The sequence below is a fragment of the Ursus arctos genome, unplaced genomic scaffold (genome assembly GCF_023065955.2).
Source record: "Ursus arctos isolate Adak ecotype North America unplaced genomic scaffold, UrsArc2.0 scaffold_18, whole genome shotgun sequence".
Classification (NCBI taxonomy): Eukaryota; Metazoa; Chordata; class Mammalia; order Carnivora; family Ursidae; genus Ursus; species Ursus arctos.
Window position 1 is genome coordinate 57,564,884 of NW_026622852.1, and position 16,570 is coordinate 57,581,453.

Below are 16,570 nucleotides of genomic sequence, written 5' to 3' on the forward strand. Positions count from 1 at the left end.
AGGGAAAAAGAGAAGGGGGAGGTGTTGGAGGAAGGCAAGGGTGCGGTTGGCTGTACATGTGTTGCAGTGATTAAGGCAGAAGGGGGCTGAGGGGGGCTGCCCCAACGTGGGGAGACAGGTGACCAGGCCTGGGGCAGCCCGAGGAGCCCTTGCAGACCGGCCGGAAGTCCAGTACAGTGTGGAGGTGGGGGCGGCCCCCGTGTGGCTCCCCTCCGAGACCTGGCAGCCTGGAGACCGACCAGCTGGCTCGGGGGAAGGCGTCCAGCTCCGAACAGGACTGAAATGACCCTCGGCTCTCCCTGCAGCAGGGGAAACCACGGGCCTGCGGGCCGGGAGAGGGGGAGGCAGAGTGGGAGACACAGGCTGGCCACTTCGAGGGGAGTGTAGCCCTTGAAGAAGTGTGGGGGGCTAGGGCGGGGCGAGGCTGGGAGCCACTCCACCTGGGCAGGCTCCACCGGGGCCCCGAGCCACCTATGTGCCACCCGTGGCCTTCGCCTACGGGCCTGCCTTGCCCATCCCTCCCCACCACCTGCTCATGCCCTGGCTGCACCGAGCCCACGGGCCGCACACCCTCCTTCCGCGGGGACACTCACCGCTCGGGCCTTCCCCATTCACCTTGTAGCCCTCAGCCTCCCCTGACCCCCGCCGGGGTGCGGTCTCTCCCTTCTAACCTCCACCACACTGTGTGTGTCTTGAAAACCACTCGCACACACATTTATTCAGCGCTGGCCATGTGTAGGGCTCCGTGCCAAGTGTTCTTCCTACTTCGTCCTGTTGGGTCCTGCCAGCAGCTGGGGGAGGGGTGGGGGTCGCTCTCTCTGCTCTCCCCATTTTAGAGGCCAGGAGACTGAGGCTCAGAAAAGAGCAGGGACTGGCTCCTGGCCCCGACTCTTGCAGCGTGCTCGGGGTCTCGGGATGCCCGGGCCTCCCTGCCTAGCCCAAGGCGGCATCCCCCCTCCACCCGGCAGATGGCGCCGGCCCCAGTGGGTCCCCGCAGGCGGGGGGGTGGGGGGGTGGGGTGGGGTGGGGTGGGTGGGGCAGCTGCAGGGGGAGAGGAGCCCACCGCCCGCGCCCCCTTCCCTCGCCCCCTCGGCCGCGAGTGGGCCGGTTTTATAGAGGTGCTGAAATGCCTGGAATGCCACACAGCTCCCGCCTCCCGGACAGCTGTCTGTCTGCTAGGCCCGGCCCGGAGAGCCGAGCCAGCTGCTGCGCCTGAGTCCTCCAAGTTTTGAACACCCGACCCACGGCTCTCGGTCGCCCCAGAGCACAGCAGCCCTCGTGCCCTGGCTCTCTGTGTAGGGGCCCGCCGAGGCGCCCCTGCACCTGGCAGGAGGGGTCCGGGCTTTGATGTTTTCCAGCTCGTTCCTTGGGGCCCGCCCCCCCGGACTGCCATGCGGGGCGTCTGCTCTGTGCACGTGTGTGTGTCTGAGAGCCGTCATGTGTTGTCTTCAGCCGCCGGCTGAGAATTAGTGGCTCAAGCCCCCCCGGCCTCTGAGCGCCTGCCAGGTGAGCCAGGCGGAGGGCTCGGCCCCTGACCCACAGGGTCGCGGGGAACGCTGATGAGTGTGTGGTGCTCTGAGCAGTAGCCCGTCTGTCTGTCTGGCCTCCGGGCTTCGTTTCTCTGGAGCTCCCGTGGCAAGCTCACTTCTCAGCCGCGGCAGGGCTTCTCATGCTCCCGTCCTTGCTCCATATTTGGGGGGAAAGGAGCCTCTTGCAGAATCCGAGAACCAGAGAGGCCTGCACACTTCCTGGGTCCCCCTACTTGAACTTCAAGCCTCGGCCTAACAGAACATGCCAGTGCTTCTGGCTGAGAAAGAAGGACGAGGAAACAAAGAAATCCATTTTGGGGTCCAGCCTCCCACCTGCTGACCCCCCAGTGGTCCACAGGAGGAGGTCCTTCCCGAATGTCCAGGCCCTGGGCCTAGGGCAGAGAAAGCTGTCTTCTCCCCTGGGCTGGGCAGGGAGCTCATGAGGAGGGGCTGGCTGCTGGGGCTGTCCTCTGGGGCCTGGTCCTCTTCTGGGGTCTGGCTGGTCACCACCAAGCTGGCCAGATAGTCCCTCGGCGGCCCAGTGCCTGTTGGGTGGGAAAGCTCCACTGTCAGAAGGCGCCCAGCATGCCCCAGGCACTGGGTGGACAGCAGAGAGGACAGGCGGGACAGTGGGAAAGATGGTACAGGTGAGCCGCCCTCGAGGCTGTGCTGGCCGGCCTCTGGGTGCCAGGGGCGAGGCCCCACCTCACACAGCCTCTGGCTGCGGTCCCCATGCTTCTGAGCTCTGCTCTGGACGCTTTCCTGTATAGGACAGCGCCGGCTCCCAGTGTGACTGTTCAATCACCAGCACCCCCAACGGCTCACCCCATGGCCCCCGGTGCCCCTCCCCAGCCCTGGATCTCTTCTTTTCCCTGAGCCTTCATCCGGTAGAAATGTGCCTGATTTCCCATTTCCAAGCTTCTCCCCAGACATCCAGAAGGCTCTGGTGGAAAGACTGTCTCCTAAAACACAGGGGTCTACAGCACCCCTTCTGTAGCCAGGGCCCTGGGTGGCGATGCACGTGAGTGAGGCCACTCTAGGGGCCGAGACCCTGGGAGCTGTCGGCAGGCAGCAGGGAGCTCTGCCTCAGGAGAGTGGAGGACCCCCAGAGTACAAGGAGATGCTGGCATCAGGAGGGGCCACGCAAGTCCACCCCTTTGTTTCTTGAGCACCTGGTACATTTAGACGATGCTGGCCCCACAGAGACACAGTGTGAGCCTGCAGCAGCCCCTGCTCTGTGGGGTCCCAGCCATCAGCCAGGAAAGCTCATTCTGAAGTCTCGACAAAGTGCTGGGGCACGGGGGGGGGGCTTCGCATAGGAGGTGACCCCAGGAGAGCATCTGGGGGTGCTGAGCACGTCCAGATGGGCATGAAACAAGGGCTTCACGGGGTGGGGAGCAGGACTGGAGAGGGGGTCCTGGAATCTTCTCTTGCAGTGACTCTCCAGACAGTTGGAATCACAGGAGGGATGGAGCCAGGAGGCAGTTACCCCGCGACGTGATCTGTGGGGCTCAGTGCAAAATGGGGGACCTTGGTTTAAAAATCAGGATGAAGCTTTTTCTTTCCTCCACGAATTCTCCAGACTGATCGCGCTGTTTTTTATTTGGTTTCAGGTCGTGTTCCTTTGGACACTAGGACACTTAGGGGATGAGTGTTCACCCTCACAAGTACCCAGGACCCCACCCAGAGACTCAGCCTCAGCCCGGCCCCTCGGGGGCAGGGGGCAGCTGTGGTTGCAGGGGTGGGGCTGGGTGTGGGTTGGGGGGGTCCAGAACCTGGGAGATGGAGGGAGGTGGGCCGTGTGTGAGCCGAGGCTGCAAGCCCCTGTGTGTGCTCTGTCGCCCCATCCCATGTCACTTCTAGAGCACGGATTCAAAGATAACATTATTCAGACCTTCAGTAGGGTGACGGCAGAGCCTCAGCCCTGAGTGTGATGCCTTCTGAGCCCAGGCTGTGCTGCCGTTCCGGGTCTGTGTGTTGTAGCTGGCCGGGAGGCTCCTCGGGCGTCTTGGGTTCCTGCCCCGAGAGCCTGGCCGGGATCCTGTGAGGTGGGTCCCAAGAGCACCTTAGGCCTGCTGGCCCGGGAGGCCCACCCACACCAGCTCGCTCCACACTCGGAGCACGACGAGGCCTTCAGGGAGGTGCTCCTGCTTATACTTTATTCTTCACCCACCCCCGCCAATTCCTAGGGTCTTTGGGGGTCCCAGAAGCCTTCCCTGGCTCCCGGGGTCTCCCCCGACTGCCCCGGGGCCCCCAGCAGAGGAAGCGCAGCCGCAGCTCCCTGTGGGTCTGGAGTGTGGGGGCTCGCCGGTGTCACGTGGGGGAGAACCTTGGCGGGTTCCTTGAGGTGGAGGGCGGGGTGGGGTGGAGGGTGGCGGGCCCCGGGTCACACACCTGCGGGAGGTCACGACGCCAGGGGGTGGGGTGGCAGGTCTGTCTCCCAGGCACTGTCCCGCCGGGCTAAGTGGAGGCGCTGGGGGTGTTTGTGTCGGTTGGCTGTGGGGTCCCTCCCAAGGGAAACCATTAGTCACCCTGGCGCTGGCTGGATGTGGAGCCAGAAACACTGGGAGTTTCGGGACTGCGCCAGGGGGTGCAGGGCCCTGGCGCTGGGCTGGAGGGGGGGGCAGCTGAGGCTCCGAGCGTGCCCTGGCCCTGGCTGTCGTGTGTCTGTGGGGGGGTGCGCGTGGGTGTGTGTGCTTCAGACTGCCCGGGGACGGGCTCTGTCCTGTCTGTGCTTCAGCACGCCGGCCGCAGGGGGCAGTGTGGACCTGGGTTCAAGTCTCCCTTGCACCGACTTTCCCAGCAGCCCCAAGGGGCAACTGAGATGAGCCAGACCTGCCACCCCGATGTTCGGGGTGGGGGAGGGGCGCATGCCATGTCCGCAGACAGAGAGGATATGGTCAGTGACAGCCGTGGGGTCCCTGACATGCCACGAACCAGATGTGCCACCCGGGGTGTCACTCAACGGTCTTGAAGCCTCAGTCCCCCCATCTGTAAGATGGGGATGTTCAGCATGCCGGTCTCAGAGCTCTTGGTGCATAGAAAGGACGCCATGCAGGGTGGGAGGCAGTGTCGCTTTCCTCTCACTCCTTCTCAACTGTTCCTGTCGGTGGCCAGACTCAGGGCAGAATTTCCCCAGGGCTGGAATAACTCTCAGCCACCCCAGGACGCAGCAGAAGGAGGAGCTCACGTCCCAGTTCGTCTGGCAGGGAAGACGGATGGGAGGGGGAGGATTTTCTAGGTGCCACTGTGGGCTATGCCACCTGCAGGACCGAGGCAGGGAGGCAGGTGAAAGACTCAGAAGACCTTACACTCAGCTTCCACCCCCACCCTGCGTTCCAGGAGGGTGGGCTCGGGGTGGGGGGGAGGGGCTGTTGTGCGAGGGGCAGGGGCCAGGCCTGGCTTTGGGTATACAGCTTGCAGAGTCTGGGGTCTGCCTGGGTTCCTGGGGACTGGAGCGTGTGCCGCACGCTCCGTCCTCCGCTCCACGCTCTGACTCAGCAGGAACACAGGCCTGGAGCACCATGTCTGGCCTGCCAGGGGCTGCCCACCTGGCCCAGGCCCAGCCAGGCCTCTGTGCCCTGCCAAGCTGGTGCTGAACATCTGCACAGAGTTCCCCAGGCCTCCCCCCACTGGCCCTGGCCATGTCGGCTGTCTGGTCAGCAGGCCACGGGCACGTCTGTCCCTTTCCTGGAGCCCCGGGCTGAGCCCTCACTGGGTCTCCCTTCGTCCCTCCACCTGCGGAACCATCTGCCTCTCAGGAGAACCTTTCCAAGGCTGGCGGGGTGACCCAGACCTCACCTTTCCCGTCTGTAAAATGGAGCTATCAGACCGGACACCTCCTACAACGCAGAGTCCATTTGGGGGTAGGGGGCAGAGACTGGGTCCCCTCTGGAGCCAGACATCAAACAGGCCTAGGCTGGGCTTTGCCACCACCAGCCTCCCCTGTGACCCCAGGCTAGCAGCTGCTCTGTCTGGACACCCCAATACATGGTTCCCAGTGCTGGACCCAGGACGGCGGCCTCCCTGCTTGCTGCGCTGGGCCGCTGCCGAGGCAGCAGTCAGCAGGCAGCTGGGCCGGCCTGGCTGGGCTCCAGAGGCGCGGAGCGGGTTAAAGTGTGCGCCAGGCCTGCCGGCGGCGGGCGGGGGAGCAGCCTGGTGGGAAGTGTGAGTTCCTCCCTGTCTGCCTGACAGCTATAAAGGCAGCCCGGCCGCAGAGCCGCCACTGGGCTGCGCGCCTCCCTGGGAACCCCTCTTGTGGGTGCTCTTTGAAGTGGAGGAGGGAGGCGGCAAGGGGGAGGAGGAGGAAGGGAGCGAGGCAGAGCCCACAGCTCTCTGTACTCTGAGCCTCCCCCTGCTCCGAGCACCTGGCGCCGCCTGCCCACAGCAGCTCTGCCCCTTTCCCCGGGAGGACAACCTGCTGACCCCGGGCCAGGTAGGCCACCTCAGCCTTCCCGCTTCCCACCGCAGCCGTCCCAGGGCACGGGTGCAGCTGCTCCCCCCAGCCCCCTCGGGGAGCTATTATATAACAGGAGGAGGGCTCACGGGGAGGGGTCGGGACCCTCGGAGCATGGCGAGGGTTGTCCCTCAGCGCCCAGCCTCAGGCGCCTGAAGCTCTTTGCGAGGCAAGCCTCTCCCGCTGGCCGGTGGCTGTTTTTGGACCCCAGGGAGGGATGGATCCTGCGTGAGCCGGACCTGGCCTGTGGCCAGCGGTGTCTGGGAGCCTTAATGAAAACCAAGTGTGGGGCCGGCTCAGCACCTGTCTTCAGCCCGGCAGGCAGGAGCTGGGGCACCGATTAGCCAATGGGACCGCCGAGGGGGGCTCTGTGCTTTTGTGAGGTTGGCGGGGGGGGGGGGGGGCTGCGGATGGAGGCCTGCGGGGGAGGGGTGGCAGACGGGGCGGGGAGGTGGCAGGCAGGCAGCTGGTGAGGTGGGGGTCTCGAGGACTCTGGCTCCCAGCTCCAGGCCATCCTGCTGCCTTGTCCCAGCAGCGGTGTTCTGAGGATGCCCCGGCGCTGCCAGCGTAACTCCCGGAGAGCTGCAGGTGCTCGACCTGCAAGGCTTGATGGAGGGGAGAGGGGAGAGATCTGGAGGTGACCTCAGGGCTGGCAGTGCTGGCAGAGCTGGGGGCTTTCACACCTTCTTCCTTGGAATTAGCCGGCTGCAGGGGTGAGTCCCTGCGTTTACTCTGCTCTTTGGTTTGGACAAATTGGCTTCCCTTTCTCGGTTCCAGGCTCCAGGGGGACAGGCTTGGTGGTTTCTGAAACCCCTTCTCTGCCTTGCTGGCAAGGGACACTTAGGACGGGAGACAAATCTCGGACAGAGGCTGCTGAGGCCCCTTCCAGGAGGCAGGTGTCCACGCAGAGAAAGCACATAGGCAAGGCCGAGAGCCCAGGAGGCTGGAGGGTCCCCTTGATTTGACCCCTGGCAGGAAGGTCAAATGGTGTTTGGGGCCGGCCGTGCCCACTTGCCGGGAAGGAGACAGCCCCGTAACCCCGGGCTGCCCTCTTTCCATGCTTTGGGGGCACAAGGGTGCATCTTGGCTTGGGGCATGAGGGGCACACATGCCTGGACCCTGCCCGGTCTGAGATCCCTGAGGGTCCTGGGCCCAGCCCCCTCGCGGGCAGGGGTAGTGGTGGCCAGGGAGAGGAAGGGTCTAGCAGAGCAGGGGGAGTCCGTGGGCCCCTCCAGCCACCCCACGTGGCTGGCAGGGAGTTCACACTCCCACGTGGGCAGCCAGCACTGAGCGGGTGAAAAGCCCCAGGTGCTTTTGCTCAGGCTGGTCCCACCAGCCACGGTGGTAGCCCGAGGTCTAGTGCTAGGGTACTTCAACCAACGGGTGAGGCCTGGGCCTACAGCCTCCTCCGCTGTCCCCTGTGTGCTCCACAGGCACTCCCCAGGGAGCTCAGGTAGTTGGAGGCGAAGCGCACTACAGGTCCCCGCCCGCCCTTCGGTGGGGGTGGGTGGGGGAGCTTAGGCTCAGCAAGCAGCAAGCACACCACCACCTCCACAGGGGGCTCGTGTCTGGGGCAGGCATCTTTAATCACTCACCGACCTCTCCCAACAGGACCACCAGGCAGCCACGAGCAATCAATCCCAGATAGCCTCTGGGCCTCGGGGCTCAGTGGGCCCCAAGGGCTCTTCCCTCTTCCTGGTCAGCCCTCAGAGGAGCTGGGCCTGGCCTAGCAGTGACGGTGGCCTTGCTTCCTAGGATGGATGGCAGACGGCAACCTTCCCGCTGGGTCTGGTCCCTTCTGGCTCTGGCACTTCTGGCTGGGGGTGCGGTATCTACTGGGGCCACGGTGAGTGGGGCACAGGGTCTCTCACCAGAGGGGCTAAGGCTGGAGGGGGTGTGGCAGGTGTAGGGCAGGTGTCCCAGGATCCCCGCATGCATTCCTGGAGCCCCACTCAGCTCCTGGCAACATGTCTTACAAGCACGTCAGACCAGCCCCGACGCAGGGGCCCTGGCCCCTCTAGATCCCTTGCTGATTTGACAGGATGAGGTCGGAGGGGGCTGAGTGCTTCCTTCCGAGCAAAGGCCTGGAGCGAGGCGTGTAGAGGGGGCAGGTGGTGTCCTGCAGAACCCAGGCCAGGGCCCAGGCTGCTCGGAGGAAAGAAAGCAAGGACAGTGAGTTGTAGCCTCATGTGCCCCAGGAAGCTCCAGATCTCAAGATTGGGAGGACCCAAGGCCCATGACTTGCGGGGAGTTCCCTCTAAGACCACCCTGGAGGTCTGGGCCAGGGTGCCAAGTGACCCAGCCAGCGAGCGTCCAGGGGCTGTGTCCTCCCGACCAGGGCCCAGGGATGGCAGGCCAGTCCTGCCCGGTGCTCCAGCCTTCTAACCGTCTGTGGGGACTCTCTCCCAGGACAACAGCCCTACGTCCAACAGCCTGGAGGGGGGCGCTGATGCCACTGCCTACTGGTGGGGAGAGTGGACCAAGTGGACGGCGTGCTCCCGCAGCTGTGGGGCTGGGGTGACGTCCCAGGAGCGGCACTGCCTGCAGCAGAGGTGTGGGGCTGGCGTGGGGTGGGGCAGCAGGTGATGGGCGTGGCAGGGGGTTGTGTCTCAGGCTGGGAGGGGTCTTCCGTTGGAGGCAGCATAGGCCAGGTGAGCGACAGGCTTCTCGCTTGGGCTTATTATTCTGTGCACAGGACCTGGGCTTTGTGCTTGGGATGCAGGGGTGAACTGGGCTGCGGTGGAGCAGTGGGAGTCAGAAGAATTAGGGGGGCTTCTGGGGCCCAGCCCAGAGGCCATTTGGATCAGGAGCAGGGTTGGTGCCTGCAGCTCACGGCTCCCCACCCTAGCCCAGCCCGTGTCTTCCCGCCAGGAGGACGTCCGTCGCGGGCGCTGGGAACAGGACCTGCGCGGGCACAGCCAAGCGGTACCAGCTGTGCAGAGTGCAGGTGAGCCCCGTTCGGCGCCATGGTGAACCATCCCCCCAACAAGCTCCCTGGCAGATCACCTTACGTTTCTTCCTGGTGGCTCCCAGGCCCTCCAGACACTCTGTCCTGGGCCTGGCCCTTATTTCCTGTTGAAGAAAAGGATGGTGAGGGGTGCTGGGCTCAGAGCCCCTTTCCTGCCTCAGATCAAATCTGTCCTGCCCACCCCGTCCCTCCCGCCCCCCGCTGTGTGCTCCACACTTGCTTCTGCTGGGGGGGCTTGGAGTGTCGCCTCAAGGTTAGAGATCTCTGGCAACGGCCCCCTCAGTCTGCTCACAAGTCCTGTGTTAGGTGCTCACCGGGAGAAGGACGGTCCCACCGGGCATCCCCGTCGCCACCTGTGAGAAGTCCCACTGCAGCCTTCTCCAGCTCCCGGGCGCTGACACTGTCAGCCTCCCATGGGGGGAGGGGCACTGACCCGGGGCTCAGCCTCCAGGCAGCTTTCAATGGAGCCCAAACCACTTTGAACCTGAACTCCCAGTCACCGTGTGGCAAGACAGCAAGCCACTGGGGTCTTTCTGTCCCCGAGACCCGGTGTCTGTGTGGCTGTGTCTCTCACATGTGCACGCGCAGGGGGCTAGGACCTGTGCTGGCATCACTAGTCCACTCCCCTCCTGGCTGCTCATGAGCTTCGGAGGGAGACCCACCTAAGTTCGGGTTCTGGCCCAGAGTGACCAGCTGCCCCCCACTCCCAGGCCTCTCCTCTTCTGTCCTGGGGAGACGAGCCCACCTCGGTCCATGAGCCATGTTCCAGCACTGCGGCCATAGCCGCAGACACCCAGGTGGGCCTCTGCCCAAGGATGCAGGGCGAGTGGGGGCCAGCACGAGCACCACCCAGGCCAGGCGTGCCTTCTGCGCCCCGGTGTGTCTGGGAGGAGGCAGGGCAGTGGGGACATGAAAGGATCCTGCCCAGCGCACGAGGGGGGCCAGGCATGTACATGTTTGAGGGGCGACAGCAGCCCTTCTGCTTGTCCTTGCTCCTTCCAGAGAGCGAGTGACACTGAGGGAGAATGAGAGGCCACCGCGCGGGCCTCGGCGCTGGCCCGGCCATCCCGGCTGCAGCCACTTCCTGCTCAGCCGGGACAAAAATGCCTTTGTCGGGCCGAGTTCCTCCTGGAGCCTCCCATCTCTCGCCCCGCAGGAGTGTCCGCCGGACGGGAGGAGCTTCCGAGAGGAGCAGTGCATCTCCTTCAACTCCCGCGTGTACGACGGGCGGACGCACCAGTGGAAGCCCCTGTATCCCGGTACCAGGCCCTGGGCCACCTCGCGGGGGGCAGAGGGCAGGGAGGCCCCTCCCCTCCAAAGGACCCACACCCGATGGCCCCCTTCTGGAGATGGGTGGGCAGGCGGGAGGGTGAAGCCCAGAGGGAGGGGGCTTGTCCAAGGTCACAGGCAACAGTGACAATGAGTTGGTCTCTCTCACTCCTGGAGTAAGTTCCGGGGTGCCCAGGACCAGTAGCCCAGGGCCAGCAGTTGGCTCAGACCTGCTGCGGAGGGGGCAGTGCCCCTACTCACAAGGAGGCAGAGGCTGGAACTCGTGGAACCCAGGCTGGGCCAGACCCCCAGCATCTCAGTCTTTTTTGCCACTGAGACGCTGGGCCAGCCCCTTGCCCACTCCAGGCCTGAGATTTTCCATCTGTGCCATGGGTGGGAGGACTCGGTCTCCGTGGATGGGAGAGGGGAAGGCCCCAAATCCCGCCACCCCCCACCCTGAGAGCCTCTGTCTCCCTCTCAGATGACTACGTCCACATCTCCAGCAAGCCATGCGACCTGCACTGCACCACCGTGGACGGCCAGCGACAGCTCATGGTCCCCGCCCGCGACGGCACGTCCTGCAAGCTCACCGACCTGCGAGGGGTTTGCGTGTCTGGAAAATGTGAGGTTGTTAAACATTGTAGCAAAAGTCCCGCTGGTCTCATTGCACTGACCGCCCTGCCTGTCTGCCTGTGGCAGGGGTGGCGCCCGGGGCCCGGGTCTCAGCGCCCTCCCAGCGGCCCTCTCCGCCTCCCTTCCTGCAGCCCATCGGCTGTGACGGGGTGCTCTTCTCTACCCACACGCTGGACAAGTGTGGCGTCTGCCAGGGGGACGGTAGCAGCTGCACCCACGTGACGGGCAACTACCGCAAAGGGAACGCCCACCTTGGTAAGAGCCCCCTGCGCCCCTCACCCGGGGCCCCGGCTGTGAGCCTGTCCCCTGCACGCTGTTGCGTGCCTCTGTGCAACTTGCCTTCTGTCTGGGGCCACCTGATCTGCCCCACTGGGCCCAGGTGGGCTGGCCAGGTGCTCCTGAAGACCCCCTATGGCCAGGAATCCTGAGCGGCTCTTTGTTGAGTACCTACTGATACCCCCTTGGCTGAGGGATCATGTCTGACCTTTGCAGCAACACCCGAAAGGGGAAAACTGAGGCACAGTTCCCCTCCTCATAGCTGATGTGAGATTTGAGTCTGGGCATGAGCGTTCTGGGGCCTAAGCCCTCGAACTCAAGTTTCGGGAGGATGAAGGGACGCGGACGGTGGCTGATTCCGGCACCGAGCCAGCCCCTCCCTTCCCTAGGCAGCGGCATGGACAAGTCGGTTCGGCAGGTGTGCTGGCAGGTGGCGGGGCTCAGCGGGCGCTGGCGGGGCGTGGTGGGCGGGTAGGGGTCTGAGCACGTGACGGGACTTTATACTTTGGAACGATGTACTTCAGCACTTGGTGTTGAACTGACTACATTTCTGGGTCTCAGAAAATACTTGTGGGGTCAGCCTGGGTTAGCACAGCCCTCAGACTGGGGAGGGTGGGGCACTTGAAACCCACTTGGCATCTGGGGAAACTGAGGCCCACCCTGGGAACTCCTGCTCGAGGTTCCCGAGGGAGGCTGGGCACGTCTGGACTAGTTGGAGCCACCCTGGCCTGGCCGTAGGGACCCTGGCTGCCTCCTGGAGGTCCCACCCCCCACAGGAGGGGTAATTTCAGAGTTAATGATAGGGCGTGGACGGGACCCAGGGATGGGCATGCGGGACTGAGAAGGGACAGGGTAAGGGTAGCAGGGAGTGTCTGCGATGGTCGGCCCGGGGCAGAGCGGCCAGATGGAGGTCTGAAGAACACTTAGCCAGCGTGGCAGACGGAGGCTGCCTTCTGCCAGATCCTGGGGCATGGAGGTGGCAGTGCGTCCCTCTCTGGGCACGGGGGGCCATGTTCTGGGGGCTACAGGAAGGCTGGGGAGACAAGGTCCATGCCCCATGGAACTCCCACCTTGGGCGGCTGGAGGCTGACACTTCCAATCCCACCTATACCTGCCTAGTCCTTTCTGGGCGCCGGGCTGAGGCTTTCACACCTCAGAACATCACCAGGCAGGTACTGCCACGCGTGCCACGTGGCAGGTGTGGACACCGGCAGAGAGAGGCGAAGAGGTCACACAGCCAGAGGTGGCAGAGCGGGATCTGAACCCCGACAGCCTGGCTCTGGAGTCGTGTGGTCCACTCTTCCTGATGAATGTGTGTGTGTGCTGACCGTGGCACCGCCCCGCTCCTGCAGGAGCCATTATTAAATGCACGGGAATCTTGTGAGCCGGCTGCTAATTTAAAAAGGAATGTATTTAACCCTACGTTTAGATAAATGACGATTAAACCAAGTCCTCACTTCCTGTTCGTTTTACAGCTCTTTGTACCGTGGGTGTGCTGCGGAAACACCGTTGGGGCCGGTGGGCTAGCGTGCGCCTCTCCCCTGCTCTGTCTGCACCCAGCCCAGTACGCTGGGAGCCCGAGCTCGGCGGCCGTGGGGGGCTGACACCGCGGGGATGGGCCCCTGCTGCGGACCAGAGCGCCCCCCGCGCCCCCGCCAAGAGCCTCTTAGCACCCTCTGGCTGGGAGGGACAACTTAGGGCCTTTGGGGACCTGCAAAGCAGGGCGGGGCAGGCCTGCAGGAGGCGTGGGCAGGCACATGTGGACTCTACTGTGACACGGGTGTCAGCACCCCACAAACCTGATTTCTGAAAACACAGTCACCGTTTTCTCCTGGAAGACTTTTCTATCTTCGGGCTTTTAAAATCTTTCCTCCTTCGCCTCAGACCACCCTCCACCCCCTGCTGGCAGCACCTCTCCCTTCCTCAGACCCCTCTTCCCTCGGCCCCGTCATTGGGCATCTCTGTGGAGGGTCCCTGTGGCTGCCTCCTGGCCTCCGTGACAGGCCCTCGGCTGTGTGTCCTCATCCGCATCTTCGAATGCAGTGAGCGCTTAAAATCCTCTTGACGCCGTGACAACATGGGCTTTTAAAATAATAGTAGTGACAGGGCCCTTGGTGCGAGGCTCTGGGCCCTGCAGACATCTCCCCACATGGCCTAGAGTGGGAGGCAGTGTCCCTGTGCACAGACGAGGAGACTGAGGCCCAAGGGCTCAGGACCATCTTGGTGATACGTGGCAGAATAGGACCCAAGTCTGCTAGACTCTGTGGCCTGTGGTGTCCCTCCGGAGGGGCTGGGGCAGGGACCCATGAGTGTCACCCATGACCTTGGTAGGGGAGGGTCATGGAACCTGGGTGGCAGGCCAGCCCTCTGGCGTCACGGGGCTTTTCCACAGGGCCTTGAACTTGGGGGCAGCCGTCGAGGGAGGGCTGCCTTAGCCCGTCACCCACCAGGAGCATGGGAGGGTGGTGACTTTCCAACCGAGACGTGGTAGCCACAGCCGACCCGCCCTTCACTATCACCCGATTTCCCCCAGGTTACTCTCTGGTGACCCACATCCCGGCTGGTGCCCGAGACATCCAGATTGTGGAGCGGAAGAAGTCTGCTGATGTCCTGGGTATGTGTGTGGGGCCTGGGTGCTGCCACACGGGGGCTTGTGGTTTCGTAGGGGGCAAACTGTATGGGTGCAGGAGGGGCACTTGACCCTGGATCCGTCCTGTAGGAGAGGGTCAGGCCCCGGAAGCCAGAACTTGACCTGGGTGTGTGTCCGTGTGTGTTGGGGGGTCCTAAGGAAGCTGACCTCACCCTGTGTGGAAGGACCTCTACTCAGAGCTGCTTGACAAGGAGGGGCCGGTGAGGACAGGTAGTGAGTTCCCCATCCCTGGAGAGCCTGGCACAGGCCAAGGCCGAAGGCGCTGGAGGCGGGGTCTCTGGCTGCCCCCCCCACCCCCCCCCCGCTTCCAGGGCACAAGAGTGAGAGTCAGGAGGTGAGTAGGTTGAGATGCAATGAGGGCAAGTAGGTGGCCAGTCGGAGGCCACAGGGGACGCGAAGCAGAGGTGAGGTTCACGCTCAGCCCTGGCGGCTCTCAGGTCGACGCTCTTGCCACTGGAGGGTCTCTGGGGGCGGCTGGACCGTGGTGGGAGGGGTCCTTCCACTTGAGGATTCTGGGGTGACTTGCATAAGTGGCTGAGGCGGTGAGGCCCCGAGTTGGTGACAATTTCTGGGAAGTCTCCCTGTGTAGTTGGAGCGCTGTCTACTCCCCCGGGAGGCAGCCCGAGGCCCTTCTGGTGGAGGTGGGTGGGTGCTGCTGCCGAGAAGCTGTTCTGCACCTGGCCTTGCTCCGTGGGGGTGCAGGCCGGGGGCCCAGGCAGGGGAGCCGGTCCCGACGCCTGGCTCACTTCCCTGTGTCTCGGGCAGTGTGTGAGAGCTGGGACTGGGGGTGTGACACCCACCCTTCTCAGGGGACGCTGTGGGTGGGGACTCTGCCGAACATCCCCAAGGAGGCACCTGGTGGGGGCTCTCCGCCCTTCAGGCCTCCGAGCTCCAGCCCCCTTGCCGGCAGCTCTGCACACCCCAGGCCCCAGGCCCCGCCACCCCAGCTTGGGAGCCAGGCCTCTGCCAAGCCGGTGGCTCTGTCCCCCGCTGGGAGGGTGGCGAGGCCAGGAAACACCGTGTTCTCAGAGCTGGCCGCAGAGTAATCACTCTTAAACCAGACGCGTGGAAACAGCAAGGACAGCCTCCGAGCAGCGGGAGAGCCACAGGAAGGAAGGTCATTACTGTCAGGAAACAGGCTTTGGATGCTGGCCGGGGATTTAACCCTGTGCACATACCTGGCGGCTGGGCCCAGCCGGCCGGGCCCCGGCACGCGCCCCACGGCGCACAGCCTGGGCGGTCATTCATGCTGTTTTCTGACGTTGCTGCGTTGAGGGTGTTTTTCCAGCAGACGTGTCTTGCTTGTTGCGTCTGCCTGATAATAAATGAATGGCCCAGCTCCTCTGCTCCGATTGCATCAGGAGCTCTGGAAACGGAGCTCTTCCCCGCCCTCGGGCCAGTTTCCGGAACTGGCTCTAAGGACAGCCTCGGAAAGGCACGCTGTCCCCCCGCATGGAGCCCGCCTCCTCACTGCCAGCCCCTGGGCCCGAGGCCCCTGGCCCCTCTGCTAGCCCTCCGCAGCCCCAGGGAGGGCCAGCTGCCCCCGAACAATGACCCCAGCTCCGGGCGGTTGTTCCGGCCTCCGGGGCTGGCAGGAGACGGGCTGCTGAGGGTTGCACGCACGTTCCTGCTGTTTGGGCGTCATCAGGCCCAGGTCAGGCCCTGGGAGTGGCCATCCTTCGGAGGTCCTCTGTTCCAAGTGTCCGCCCACACCCCGTCTCAATGAGAGGGTGACTAAGCATGTGCCCGGGCTGCCCTCGGCCACGCCGGGGAGAATGGATCGATTGGGCAAACGGTCAGCCTGGTCACAGCAGCACAGGCCACAGAATGTCAGGGCTCCCAGTGACAGCAGGGAGCTGGTCAGCTGGGGGTGGTCTGGCAGGGCCTGCTGGGGCTGCTGGGACAACGTTCCGGGCCAGTTAGGCCAGGGCCACAGAGTTGCTCAGTGTGGGCCCTGGGGGACCCTGGGTGCCCCTCTCTATGTGTAGTCCCTTTTCCAAGTGGGAAGCTGGGTGGGGGGGCAACTCACCCAGGGTCACACTGAGTGTTCGGCAGGGCCGGGCTGATGGCCCAGCCCTGAGCTGACCTATACCCGATGTCCGCTGTGTGCCTTCCCCAGGCTGTGTTCCCCCCCCCCCCGCCCCCGGTCCACCTGGTCTCTTAGTCCTGATGCTACTCATCACGCTGCAGACCCTGGCCTCTGTAGAGGTGGCCAGATGGGACCACCTGGGCCCCAGGACGGCCAGCTCTATCTCCTAGATGATTTAGGCTAATGGGAAAGTGTGTTCACACCTCCTTCGCATTCCCAGGCCAGGGCCACATCCCGGACGTGGTCAGAGCGTCTGCCTCTCCCACTCTAGGGAGTGTCCTGGGGTGGGTCATGGGGCTGAGCTGGCCATAGCTGCCTGAGTGGGTGATGCCGGCTACTCCCTGTCCCTCCGTCCCCCTCTAGCCCGGCCGGCTCAGGTGATGGGGTGGCTTTGCCCTTTCAGCTCTCGCAGATGAAGCTGGCTACTACTTCTTCAACGGCAACTTCAAGGTGGACAGCCCCAAGAACTTCAACATCGCGGGCACTGTGGTCAAGTACCGGCGGCCCATGGACGTCTACGAGACCGGCATTGAGTATATCGTGGCGCAGGGGCCCACGAACCAGGGCCTGAACGTCATGGTAGGTGAGCCGGGCCGCGGGCCAGCAGCGCCGTGCAGGGGCCCCAGGGCGCGTGTGCACGCGGGAGCACCTCTGGCCGGCTTGCCGGGGTCTCCCGGTCACTCCCTCACTCATCCCGCCG

The 16,570-nt window shown here is 64.3% G+C and overlaps 1 protein-coding gene across 1 annotated transcript in view; it reads left to right on the plus strand.

Moving 5' to 3' along the window:
* Positions 1–5,721: 5,721 nt before the first annotated feature.
* ADAMTSL2 (ADAMTS like 2) overlaps positions 5,722–16,570 on the plus strand; it is a 33,196-nt gene continuing 22,347 nt past the window's right edge. Inside the window, 9 exon segments of the mRNA XM_026514289.4 lie at positions 5,722–5,964; positions 7,741–7,831; positions 8,395–8,537; positions 8,857–8,932; positions 10,110–10,212; positions 10,704–10,849; positions 10,987–11,110; positions 13,665–13,745; positions 16,274–16,449. Coding sequence (XP_026370074.2) covers positions 7,742–7,831; positions 8,395–8,537; positions 8,857–8,932; positions 10,110–10,212; positions 10,704–10,849; positions 10,987–11,110; positions 13,665–13,745; positions 16,274–16,449 — 939 coding nt within the window. The 5' untranslated portion in view covers positions 5,722–5,964; position 7,741.